A 14287-nucleotide genomic window follows, 5' to 3' on the forward strand; every position below is an offset into this window, starting at 1 on the left:
CAAAGAGAAAGATAAAAAATTAAGTACTAGTGTGCGAACAGACCACAGTGACATAAATAAGAGACGCATTACTTCAAAATTTTCAGATAAATCTACAGATTGAGTCTCAGTAAACGGCGCAGAAAAATTTAAAAGGGACACGCTTAACGTTGCGTTGGATAAGATGCTTATGGATTTAAATAATAGAAGTCAAGCCTATGAGACATAGCAAAAAAATTAAATTTTTAATGGATTTGCAAGACAAAAATAAAGAACACATAGATCTGGAAAGTGTACGTAATATTATTGATTATTATCCAAATGACGTAGACGAAAATTTAGTGAATGAGTGCATTCAGTTAAAATTTTACTTACTGCAGTCTAAGACAGAGTCTTACACCTCCAGCAGTGACATTTTTGTCTAATTTATGAAAAGAAACTTGTTGATGTTTTCCCAAACTGCTATACCATCTTAAAGATTTTGTTAACGTTGCCGATCACTAGCTGTGAAGCGGAGCGCTCTTTCTCCAGGATGTCGTATATAGAAAACAAATACAGGACAACAATGTCGAACTATGGACTAAATCATTTATCAGTTCTTTCCATAAATTGCGATTTAACAAAGGACTTACAGTGCGATGACCAAATAAAAGAATTTGCAGCACAAAAATGCAGAAAGGTTACTTTATAATTTATATAACATAACCATTCATAACCTGTCAATTTATTTTGCAATAAATAATGTTTTAATAAATAAATAAAATATTTTGTTGTCGTATTTTCTTCCTGTACTTAACATATATTATATATACCTACATCACTACAGAAAACAAAAGACAAAATGGCAATTGGTTGAGTAATTAGGTAGGGCCCCTAAGTAGTATTAGCCCAGAGCCCCACAAATTCAAGATCCGCCCCTGATAAAAAACCAAGTCCACATAAACGCACCTAATGTCAACCACATGGAAACAAATAAACCAGCAGTAGCCAATATCGTTATAAACAATAAATCTGTTTTAATGGAAATAGATTCAGGTGCAGGCAAAACCTTTATAACAGATACATATTTCGATACTTTATTTCCCGAACATCCTATATCTAATACTTCAGTATCTTTAAAGTCAATAGCAGGACCAATTAAAGTGATTGGACAAGCAAAGATGGAAATTGGAATCAAGGAAAATCAGTTTAAAGCAAATATAATAGTTTGTCAAGCAGACAGTCCCTTCCGTTCATTACTAGGTAGAAACTGGTTAGATTTCTTATTTCCATCGTGGAGATCACATTTTACAATTAAGCATGTCAATAATTACACGGATATAGTAGAAAAATTAAGTGTCTGATAATACGTCCAGCAAGCCCATAACTGCAGTCAAAGCACAAACGGTGCTCAAACAAAATGTACAGCCCATCTTCCATAATGCATACAAATTGCTATTTGCTCAACAAGAGACAATTGATATAATATTAAACAACTTGGCAAATCAAAATAAAATCTATAAAGTCATCCATTCCGAACATGCAAAACCTTACCTCTTAGTTAAAAAGAAGAATAATGCTGGCTTATCGATTTTAAAAGAACACTGAACAGGCAACTTATGGTCGACCTTTACCCATTACCTAAACCCGAAGATATCATTGCAAACTTAAATATTGGAAAAGTGTTCACAGTCTTGGACTTGTCTGATGCCTATACTCAATTGTAACTTGATGAAAGGTCCTAATAACTAGTCACAATCAACACACAAAGAGGATTATACAGGTTCAGGCGACTTATATATATTCTAGCAAGTGCGCCTGCAATCTTCCTAAAAACCATGGACTATATATTGAACGGCATTCCACAGGTTTCTTGCTATATTGATGACATACTCATCAAGAGAAGCGATAAGCAAGACTGTTATAAAACAGTTGTAAAAATACTCGACAGGTTAAACAAGTTTGGAGTTCAAATTCGCGAAAGCAAATGTACATGGTTCGTCAATAAAGTAGAGTACTTAGGGTTCACCATATCCGAAAAAGGTCGTCAGCCATCTGTATCAAATTAAATGTTTATGCTATATTCATACCTAACTTAAGTTCAATAGCAAAACCACTCCGTGCACTTACAGGAAAAAACAGGACATTTGTTTGGTCAACGGAATGTGAAAAAGTATTTCAGGTATGTAAGAAATCTTTAACATCAGACTCGTTACTTGTACATTAGGACCCAACATTACCAATAGTAATTAGCTGTGACGCTAGTCCAGTAGGTTTAGGAGCAGGTCTAGCAATAATATTCGCTATTACTAAATTTAGGAAATTTTTATCGTCGCAGCAGATTGGGCAGCAATCTAGGTATTCAGCTTAATACGACTACGTTTTCGGCGAAGTAGATGTGGGAACACTCGGTATAGCGAAAAACATTTATTGTTGTGTATCAATTAAGCGTCTACATTTGTGCTGACTTAGTTAGGTCGCGACACACTGCGACTAACTGGGTCAACAGCAAATACACACACAAATGTAATGTGCTGAAATGTTCTTTGCCGTATAATACCATGTAAATAATTCTGTATAAATACCCTGTAAATATTTCAATAAACTAGTCTAACACCAGGCTCGCTATTATTCGAACGCTGATAAAGCGTCAACCCTTGGAAGCTGTGATCTTGTGCCAATCATCAATGATACAGATAATGTATCCAACGATATTATAAATCGGTTCTTCTCAGAACCAGAACCTTGATAGTCACCTCTTACTACGACCACACACGGGGTGACTACAGTGGTGACCCCGACGTGATACGCATGGTCAGTGATGAACTACGAGTGGTGACCCCGACTACGAACAGTGATAAACTACATTGGTGACCACAGCCGGAACCTTCTGAAGATGATCTGCCGCCGTCTTATCCGTCACACATTCTCCACCGGCCAGTCCTCATCAGGACTACAATGGTCACCCTGCGGAGCAGCGCAACTCTGCTCCACAGCAAGCAGCATGTAAGCTAACAACACAGCCAAGGCCAGCCGCAACGTGACGCCCAACCTTGCCACAACACGCCGCCGTTAACCATGTCCCTTGACCGACTAGAAGTCAAATTGCCACCCTTCGTGCCTTCCGACCCCGAACTCTGGTTTTGCATGGTCGACCGCAGTTTTGAGGCCTACGGAATTACNCTTACGCCTTTTCTCTTTCATTGCTTTTTAAGATGAATATTAGGCAATGAAGAAGAAATAATATATTTTTACGTTAATTTATTAAGGGTACATATTTTTGTTGTATTATTCTTTGGACTTTAATGTCAATAAGCGCTTTTTTTTTCTTTCTTGTTTAACAATCTAATCTTAGCGCTGTTTCTTTACCTAATTGTTCTCTCACGTACTTTTGTAAATATTTAACATTTTTAGAAGGTGAATTTTTAAATGTTTTCACTACTTTCCGAATTTTTGAAACTAGAGATGATATACCAGTATGTCTAATATTTATATTACTTGTAGTAATACTAGCATCTAATTCTATAATAATTCCATTACCATTTTCTTTCGTCGATATCGTCGTCATTGTTATCATCGTCATTGTCAACATCATTAACATCGTCATTGTTAGAATGTAAGGAGGAGGCACATGTAAAGAACAATAGCACTTGCATTACATCAAACAACAGGATTGCATTTATTAATCCTTCTACAATGTAAAAAGCGACCATGCGCTACCGCTCTAACCCTGTGTCTATCTGACGACCTGCGCACTCTCTCTCCCTTACACACACTCCCTAGCTACCGCGTTACCACTACATACGTGGGCACAACACTCCCCCGCGTAGATAAGTTTGCTTAATCTATATTAAAACTATGCAAATCTTCAACTGGATCCTCGACCTCATCCAGGCTGACATCCACAATATAATCATGCAGTTTCTCGGGCCTTCTCCTTCTCCGGAGTGGGTTTCTGCGCTGCAATGCGGGTGGTGCGGCTAGCTGTACAAGCTCAGCTATGTTGTCTTGCGCTTCGGCTGCTTCAGCTGCTCTGTAGGTTGCTACATTATCAGGCTGCTCTTCATGCGCTTGAGGCGCGTTCTCATACGTACGCAATACTTGTATGCGCTCCTCTGGAGGAATGTAATAGTCAAATTCATTCACCGGCAATGCGAGCTGCACTCCAGTTCTCCTGAGCTGATTTGTATGTCTGCACCAATCTTGGCCACAATCGGTGCGCACTCTATAGTGTAGTTTTCCTGTCGTTTTTTTTAATTGTACCGAATTTCCATTTAGTTTTCCCAACGTACTCACGAGCTATCACTCTCTCCCCCTCTTTAAAAGTTCTGCTATCCTTGTCGATATTGCAATCCTTCCTTTTAGGTACACGTGTTTGTTTTAGCAGATCCAATCTTCCCCTTATCTTTCGATTGAAAACCATTTCCGCTGGGGAGAGGCCTGTTTGAGCATGCGGCATATTCCTGTACTGCGTCAGGATTTCTTGCAATTCATATTGGATGTTAGACTTCGCTGGGATTTTTGCTAGGGCTTTCTTGATTGTCTGGACGAACCTCTCTGCCTGGCCATTGGTAGCTGGGTGATAGGGTGCCGATAATCGATGGTAAACGCCATGTTCACACAGAAATTTTTCAAAGCTAGTTGAAACGAAGGTTCGTGCATTATCCGAGACCAATATCCGGGGTGATCCATAAACCGAAAAGATTTTTTTACAGACTAAAATTGTGGTCTCCGCAAGCATATTCTTCAGTATGTGAACTTCTGGCCACTTTGAGTATGCATCAATTAACAAAAAGAAAGTATGGCCCATGTACGGCTTGCACGATCAATATGAACTCTTTCAAAAGGGGCCACTGCTGGTTCCCATATGTGAGGTTCAACTTTACTTGGATTTGGTAATTGTGATTGACAATTACTGCAACTAGAAACTAGATTTTCAATATCTTTGTTAATTCCGTACCACCAGCAGTAACTCCTAGCTAGNTGCCAATCATCAATGATACAGATAATGTATCCAACGATATTATAAATCGGTTCTTCTCAGAACCAGAACCTTGATAGTCACCTCTTACTACGACCACACACAGGGTGACTACATAGATATTGATTGCCTGTCCCAGGTGAATTCACCCTCCTGGTTAACTGCCGTGTAGCTGTCTTCTCTACTCGGTCGGCGTTAAGGGCAACGGATACTAGTGTCGATCTAAGAACGCGGGAGCCAAACAGCTTTTAGAATATTGGCAGAGGAATTAACCCAAGTAATTCCATTAGAGCCTAGAAGACTCCAGTATTACTCAAGTATCACAATATGAAGGAGAGGAAGAGATAGGTACTCACAATTAGCACTTCCAATATATCTCACATTATATTTATTCTGCACTGATGCAACGTCAATCCTCTGCTGGACTCGTTACAATATTCCTAACCAGGAACCATATTTTTCTTCAATAGTTTACAGATTAAGCTCAAACGCGCGCCAAAAACCACGGTCTCAACCGGAGATAACAGATTTTCGAAGTGGAGCGCCAACTTCATTACACCACCCCCCTTGATTGATAGCGGGGTTATCGGTCAACCAGTGTCAGTCACACACGATAATAAAATCGGTGATCTCAGGCAGTATCCAATTGCACTGTCTAAACATTCATTCTGCTCACTCAGTTACAGTATTATTAAAACATTTTTAACGTTATACTTAATATTTGGAGTATATCACACTACGAACTATATCTGACTTTGATTGGCAACAACATTGTTCTATTCAATAATACTGATTTAGCTTTACTTGTACTTACTAACTTATAGAATATAACAGTGAGAATAGTTATCAACTAAACTAATCATAGAACATATCAAGTATCATTATAGAAAAACGAAAACTAGTATAATATCATTGCATCTAAATATTGTAGTATTGAACAGTATTTAATTATGGCATCCTATATTCGCGCAGTGCATTCAGCTCCACCGAAGTGGATGAGAAATAAACTCGAAACTGTAACTAGCCTGACTATACTATGGAATACTGTTGCTTAGTGTAATCGAGTATGGATGGCAGGTCAATTACATGCCTCGACGTCCCTGGTAATCGCTGGTGACATCTAGACTTGGGAATTGTAGTTCAATTCACTGACGTAGTTCAATAAACCTTCTTCAATGAAGTGAACTAATTCACTATTATACTTCAGTAGTTCATTTAGTTCAGCGTTAAGAATGTAGAGTAGGCAAAATGTAGAACTCATGTATTTTCAATACCATTTATTTTCAATTGATTTTACTCATGTATTTTCAAACTTTTCGTCCCCACTTCCCACTTCTCACACCAAACTTCTCTTACGTTGCTCAGCGAATGAAAAAGTAGATGCGCAGAAGCATATTATACGTTTTATATTCAAAATTGACGCGTAACTACTGCGCAAAGATTTACGCAGTATTTTTCTGATTGGTTTGTGACTGTCACATGATTTTGCGCGCTATCCGCTCAGTCATAAAGTTACGATTCGTTTCACTGTTGTTAGAATATAAGGAGGAGGCACTTGTAAAGAACAATAGCACTTGCATTACATCAAACAACAAGATTGCATTTAATAATTCTTCTACAATGTAAAAAGCGACCATGCGCTACCGCTCTAACCTTGTGTCTGTCTCCCGACCTGCGCATTCTGCCCTTACACACATACTCCCTAGCTACCGCGTTACCACTACATAGGTGGGCACAACACTCCCCCGCGTAGATAAGTTTGCTTAATCTATATTAAAACTATGCAAATCTTCCACTGGATCCTCGACCTCATCCGGGCTGACATCCACAATATAGTCATGCAGTTTCTCGGGCCTTCTCCTTTTCCGGAGTAGGTTTCTGCGCTGCAATGCGGGTGGTGCAGCTAGCTGTACAAGCTCAGTCATGTTATCTTGCGCTTCGGCTGATTCAACTGCTCTGTAGGTTGCTACATTATCAGGCTGCTCTTCATGCGCCTGAGGCGCGTTTTCATCCGTACGCAACACTTGTATGCGCTCCTCTGGAGGAATGTAATAGTCAAATTCATTCACATGCAATGCGAGCTGCACTCCAGTTCTCCTGAGCTGATTTGTATGTCTGCGCCAATCTTGGCCACAATCGGTGCGCACCCTATAGTGTAGTTTTCCTGTCCTTTTTTTAACTGTACCGAATTTCCATTTAGTTTTCCCAACGTACTCACGAGCTATCACTCTCTCCCCCTCTTTAAAAGTTCTGCTATCCTTGTCGATATTGCAATCCTTCCTTCGTGTTTGTTTTAGCAGATCCAATCTTCCCCTTATCTTTCGATTGAAAACCATTTCCGCTGGGGAGAGGCCTGTTTGAGCATGCGGCATATTCCTGTACTGCGTCAGGATTTCTTGCAATTCATATTGGATGTTAGACTTCGCTGGGATTTTTGCTAGGGCTTTCTTGATTGTCTGGACGAACCTCTCTGCCTGGCCATTGGTAGCTGGGTGATAGGGTGCCGATAATCGATGGTAAACGCCATGTTCACACAGAAATTTTTCAAAGCTAGTTGAAACGAAGGTTCGTGCATTATCCGAGACCAATATCCGGGGTGATCCATAAACCGAAAAGATTTTTTTACAGACTAAAATTGTGGTCTCCGCAAGCATATTCTTCAGTATGTGAACTTCTGGCCACTTTGAGTATGCATCAATTAACAAAAAGAAAGTATGGCCCATGTACGGCTTGCACGATCAATATGAACTCTTTCAAAAGGGGCCACTGCTGGTTCCCATATGTGAGGTTCAACTTTACTTGGATTTGGTAATTGTGATTGACAATTACTGCAACTAGAAACTAGATTTTCAATATCTTTGTTAATTCCGTACCACCAGCAGTAACTCCTAGCTAGTCCCTTCATCTTAGCTGCTCCAAAGTGCCCAGAATGTAACTCACTCAGTATCTTTTTACGCAACGACGTTGGTATAATAACGCAATGATTTCGCAATAATATTCCGCTTTCTATCGCAAACTCATGTACATCAATACCTCAGGTATCATTCTTATCTACTCTACTGTCTAACTTTAACATTTTATACAGCTTTTTCAACTCACTATCTTTCTTAGTTTCTTCTAAAATTTCAGTCGCACTTACAGGTAAGTTACTTAATACGTCACAATAAAATATATCTATAACATCAACATTTGACTTAGGTTCTCCCATAGGGAGTCTTGACAAGCAATCAACATTGCCATTGTGTTCTGACTTGCGAAATTCTATGGTGTATCGAAATGCTCTAAGAAAAATTGCATAATGCTGCATTCGTAATGCACTATACACTGGTAATTGTTTATTTGAATCAAAAATATGCGTTAATGCTCTACTATCAGTAACGAGAATGAATTTTTGACTGTACAAATACTTAAACAATCTCTTAATCGCCCACACAATGGCAAGAGCTTCCCTGTCAATTTGACTATATCTACGTTGCAAATCACTAAGTGCTTTAGAAATAAATTGAATCGGTTTTTCAATCTTATCTGGGTATCGGTGAGATAAAACAGCACCCAGACCAACCGGGCTCGCGTCCGTGGCAAGCACCAGTGGTACTGAAGGATCAAAAAACTGTAAAACTTTATTACTAACAAAAGCTTCTTTAGCTCGCTGGAAAGCCACTTCTTGCGGTTCTTTCCATTCGAACTTATTATTATTACACAGTAACTGATTGAGTGGATGTAAAATTGTACTAGCATCTTTGATGAATCTACTGTAAAAATTTATCATGCCACAAAAGGCTCTGACCTCTGTAACATTCGTCGGCCTAGGCATGTTAACAATTGCATCAAACTTAGCTTTATCTTTATGAACTCCATCTCCATCAATCACATATCCGCAGTACTTAATACTTTTCGCATAAAACTTAGACTTTTCGACATTTATTTTGACATTACAATCATGTAAAAATTTTAAAACTTTGTCTACGGTTTGTAAAAATTCTGTAATTGATTTAGCTGCTATCCTAATGTCATCTTGGAAAACTTTAACTCCTTTTAGATGCTTAAGTTTTGAATCCATGAATTGTTGCCGAATTGCGGGTGCTGAAGCAACCCCAAACATTAAACGAGTAGGTTGCAGCAATCCAAGTGACGTATTTAGTGTTAGGATTTCAGCTGTTTCGGGCGTAACTCCAGCTTGTAAATACGCGTTTTTGACATCGAAAATCGCGAACGCGATACAATTAGGCAAATCGGTTAGCAATTCATCAATGGTCGGTAGCGGATGCTCACAAATTATTAATTGGGGGTTTACGGACACACTGTAGTCGCCACATAAACGTATTGACCCGTCTTTCTTCATAATAGGTACAATAGGGGTTGCCCAAATAGAAGTGTCTACTCTGACTAGTATCCCTTGTTTAATTAAAACTTTCAACTTATCTTCAACTGGTTTAATTAATGCAAACGGCAAGGGCCTGGCACGTAAGAAAACTCCCTTTGCACCTTCTCTCAAAGTCAGACTGGCCTTGAAACCCTCAATTTCTGTCATATCTGTACTTAGGACATTTTTGTATTTGTGTAAAAGTTGCTTAACTTCCGCATTAACATCAACATTTGCTGCTTCCTCCACAGCCAAAACTGAATCGAAAATTGCATCCGCACCCTCACATTTGATAAACTGCATTACCCATTCTCGACCCAAGAGTGGATCACGCTGTACATCTGTAACATACAAATTAAGTGTAAATTTTGAATTTTTGAAAACAACATCAACAGTAACATAACCGAGAACATTAATAGGTGTTTTGCAATATGATACTAAGTGTAAATCAGACTTATACAATTTCACACAAGCACTTGATACGGACAGGATCCTTTTGGCTTGATCAGCATTCATGATAGTCACAGCAGCTCCCGTATCCACCTCGAACTTCACCTTGACACTGTTGACCGACACCAAGCAGTATATTTTCCCTCCGGACAAAGCGTGTTTAACGGAGTGAACTTGATCCGCATTTGGGCTGAGCTCCTCCAGGACACACAGAGGCCAATACTCCTCGCAGTCACTATCTGAATCACTAGCCGCTCCCTGATAATTCACCTCATCAGTGTTCGTTTTCTTCTTGAAGCACACCTTTTCAACATGTCCTAGTTTTCCACAGAATCTGCACTTAATTTTACTAGACAACTTGCAGTTTTTTGGATAGTGGCTCCCACCACATCTGTAGCACTGTACTTGCTTATCACCACTTGGCTTATCATTTTTGCCATCGCTGTTGTATTTCTTATTGGGCTGACTGTACCCTGTATTATTTCTCTTTTTGTACTTCTTATGTAATAAATCAACTGTCACTGTACTCTGAGTCATAGCAGAAAATTCTTTTGACGTGAGCTCCATTGAAACTGCTGTCTGTAGAGCAGATTCGAATGTCGGATTCTTAGTTTCTAACAGTCGATTTTGTGTACGCTTATCAGCTAAGCCAATAACAAACTGATCTCTGAGTGCTCTTTTAGCATGTTCCTTAAAATCACAGTTAACACTTAGTTTGTTCAATGCATTTGCATAAGCTTGAACTGACTCGCCTTGCTCCTGCTTACGAGTGTAAAATCTGTAACTCTCCGCTATCTCAAGCACAGTTGGTTCGTAGAGTTCTTTGAGTTTAGTACAAATAACATCGTATGTCATTGTATAGGGATCGTCAGCTCCAGACTTATCACACAATGTATTGTAAACTGCATTCCCAATGTAGTGTAAAAGGGCTTTGGCCTTCAGCCCCTGGTCCCAGCTGGCTAGTGTAAACGCGCCCTCGAATCTCTTCACCCATCGAGTCCATGTAATAACCTCGCTGTTGAAAAATTCAATCTGCAGTGTATTTGATGTGATTTCTGACATCTTGCGCTGTATGACTGGGCCCCAAGAGGAGTTAATGACCATACTTTGTCGTAACCTGAATTTGAAAAACACGTGCTAGCTTGTAGGTTAGCTACACTTCGTGCACTGTACTGTATCCGCTCCCGCGATCGGCGCCGTGTATGTAGGTTAGAGTCGGGCGTGGTTTGTATGTACGTAAAAATATATGAATAAACTGCCTTTTTATCCTCGTCGCCAATTGTTAGAATATAAGGAGGAGGCACTTGTAAAGAACAATAGCACTTGCATTACATCAAACAACAAGATTGCATTTATTAATTCTTCTACAATGTAAAAAGCGACCATGCGCTACCGCTCTAACCCTGTGTCTGCCTCCCGACCTGCGCATTCTGCCCTTACACACATACTCCCTAGCTACCGCGTTACCACTACATAGGTGGGCACAACAACTGTTAAATAACGCCGAGGACGAAAGAAGGTCGAATGTACGACACAGTTAATCTGACTACTTGCGGTCGACACTTTGCCACCCCAGAATACTGCCTGTGGCGGTCTAGTTGGGTTGATATTTTCTGCTTGTGATACATCCCCTTTCTGTACTTTTCGAAAGCAGCGGTTCAACGATTTGTAATAATTTTCCACTCTCTTCATTACATAACTTACTCTTACTTCCAAGGTCTGTATCCATTGTCTCCTCGCTATCAGTGCTTGACTGTTGTACTGAGTGCAGGACTTCCTCTCCCTGGCGAAGGTGGTGTGCAGGAGAATCTAGTAAACTGAGTTCGTCCTGATGTTGATTGATCTCTTCTCGGCTTTCTCAAGTTTACATATTTACTATCAATTGTTCTCTCCACTTTTGATACTGAGTTCCTTTTTTTTAGAGTTCGTATCGGAAATGCTTTTGTCTCTTTTTTTCCGTTCCGCTTTCCTTTTCTTCTGGTCAGTTGTTATTCCTGAAAATGTCCTTACCATCTCTGCTTCTTCTGAAGATTCCTTTAACGATGACTCTGTAAGGGAATTTTTTGCTTTCGCCAATTTACGGACTGTTGATTTCCTCATCACCTCGTCTGCCTGTCAGTCATTCGCTGTTGGTGTATATTATGGTTTGTAATCTCACATACAGCTTGGACATAATTAATTCTACCATTTCTGTCACTGGTAGTTGCTTTGACATCTCTTGGAATTTGGTTCTCATTTTCTTGTCAAATTCCTTCGGGCAATCAGACTTTCGGTGATAGATATCACAGATCTTTTTCAATATATCTGTATCCTTCCTTGCCTTATGGAATGAGAATACAAAGCAAGCCCTTCCAGAACCGCCACGCTCTCATATTCTGTTTGATCCAGTCTTTACTGACCAAATAGCTATCTTCACCAATGAAATTCTGTCTTAAAATTTTAGTTGAAGTTCTTCGCGCCAGTAGATGTGCTTTTGGAAAACATCCCGATACAGGATATTTCAATTCCGTGCTACGTGCAATTGCTTTTAAATTTTTTATTAATTTTGCAGTCCGGACCATTCAATTTTCTCTGACATATGTTACATTATTAAATCGATTCATAGAATTATATTGATTCATAGGAAATTGACTTATTTGGGGAAACCCCTATGTTCTATAATTATGCGGTTCATTCCTTCTAGTATGTTGTTGGGGTCTGCGCTGTTGAGATCCGTTATTATAATTAATTATTTCAATATCCTCTTCGGATCCCTGTCGATCACCAGCTGTCTCTTGACGGTTTATTTCTCTGTAATTGTTCTGTTGAGATCTACGCTGGCTGCTTCCTGTTATATGGTTTGTTCTTGATATTGATTCCACAAGATAATCAATTATTGCGTCTTCCCTTCGTCTATTCGTAGTTCTTCTAATAGCAAGCTTCTTGTGTTATGCGGTGTTTCCGGAACAGCTTTCAGAATTGTGTTATCCTATTTCGAATCTACTCTTCTCAACACTAATAATAGTTTAATACACTGTATCAGTTATGTTCTGCCCTGCTGCCGACCATATCCATGAACTGTTCTCTTCTGTCTGTATCAGTCTGAGTTATTTCATCCAATTCTCTTGAAAATGATATATTTTTTACGATTAAATTTATTATTACGTTTCCGTATCCTAACATTTTTCATCACTGCTTGAACTATAAAATTATTTGGTAGCGTTGTGCTTTTATAATCTGATGATAATACATCCAGTGGTTGTATATTTATTATTCTGTCTACTGTTATTCAGTTCATTCCGTAAGCTCCGTCTCGACATTCTAGTTCGTCGTACCATTTTGATATCGAGAAAGACCCTCTAAATGAATACAATATCGTTTTATTCAAATTACTTTTAATTATTATTGCAATTTATACCTAAATTTTATTTTAATTCCATTATATGGACTTACAATAATATGAACCTATAACATATATACAATTAGTGCATGTGTTGGTCGACAATAATAATCACTATAATCTAAGTACCCAAATAATACACATCTGTAATAATTATAATACTAGTGTAATACTACTCCCAAAAATTCATATCTTGAGACAGTCTTCCGTCTACCGCCTCTACTACCGTTTGTATTTCTATTATTCTCTACATTGTTTTCATTTTTGTTGTTGTTTTTATTATTGTTGCTGTTGTGTTATCTTGTTCTTTTTGTATATAAATTGTTATTCGTTATTGTTAGTGTTTTCTTAGTATTTTAACGAATACTAACATCAAAAGACACTAAACTAGAGTATTCTATATATATATTTTTTTTTCTTTTTGATTTCTGTCGACCCGAATGTACTTTTTCCTGGCTAATTCTCTAGGTAAGTACAACCTTCAAATTTCTTAGGGGATTATCTACTGTACTTCGTGACTTTTTTCTCTGTTTCTAAAACTATCTTCTCTGTGATATTTTAGCCTTGAAACAAAGTACCCTTTTCTGACAAAAATTTTGTACTGGTTTAATAAATAAATAAATCTATAACATGAAATAATAACAAAATGAATCTTTACATGGAATATACAAAACCCTTAGCCTTAAATGCCTTGCGTGAAAAATAAATTTATCAGAATTTATTATGTGTCAATTCTCGTATAAAAAAAATTGCAGAACTTTCAGATGTTAATTAAAAAGATGTTAAAAGATCTTAATTGCCGTCTTAATTAAGCCCTTTGAGCGCCACTATAACGAAATTAGAATTCATCCTTCTGACATTAAAGATCAGGAATTCGTAGGTCTAGGTCAATCCGGATCGAAAATAATAGATTGTACTCACCTTCGGTACATGGTATTATAATCTAAGTATTTAGCTTAATACAACTAAGTCCTCGGAGAAAAAGATATTGATTTCCTGTCTCAGGTGAATTCACCCACCTGGTTTACTATCCGGGTAGCTGTCCTCTCTACCCGGTCGGCGTTAATGGCACTGGATACTAGCGTCAATCTAAGAACGCGGGAATTATCCCAAGTAATTCCACTAGAGTCTAGAAGACTCCAGGATTACTCAAGTA

The 14287-nt window shown here is 38.6% G+C and overlaps 1 protein-coding gene across 1 annotated transcript; it reads right to left on the bottom strand.

The window, feature by feature from the left end:
* Window positions 1-6702: 6702 nt before the first annotated feature.
* On the bottom strand, window positions 6703-10814 carry LOC108740574 (uncharacterized protein K02A2.6-like). The gene is made up of 2 exons (XM_025975650.1): window positions 8502-10814; window positions 6703-7413 (listed from the first exon to the last, which is right to left on the bottom strand). The coding sequence occupies exons 1-2, from the start codon at window positions 10812-10814 to the stop codon at window positions 6703-6705; spliced, it is 3024 nt and encodes a 1007-aa protein (XP_025831435.1).
* Window positions 10815-14287: the final 3473 nt, after the last annotated feature.

This window comes from Agrilus planipennis, unplaced genomic scaffold (assembly GCF_000699045.2).
Source record: "Agrilus planipennis isolate EAB-ADULT unplaced genomic scaffold, Apla_2.0 scaffold184, whole genome shotgun sequence".
Classification (NCBI taxonomy): domain Eukaryota; kingdom Metazoa; phylum Arthropoda; class Insecta; order Coleoptera; family Buprestidae; genus Agrilus; species Agrilus planipennis.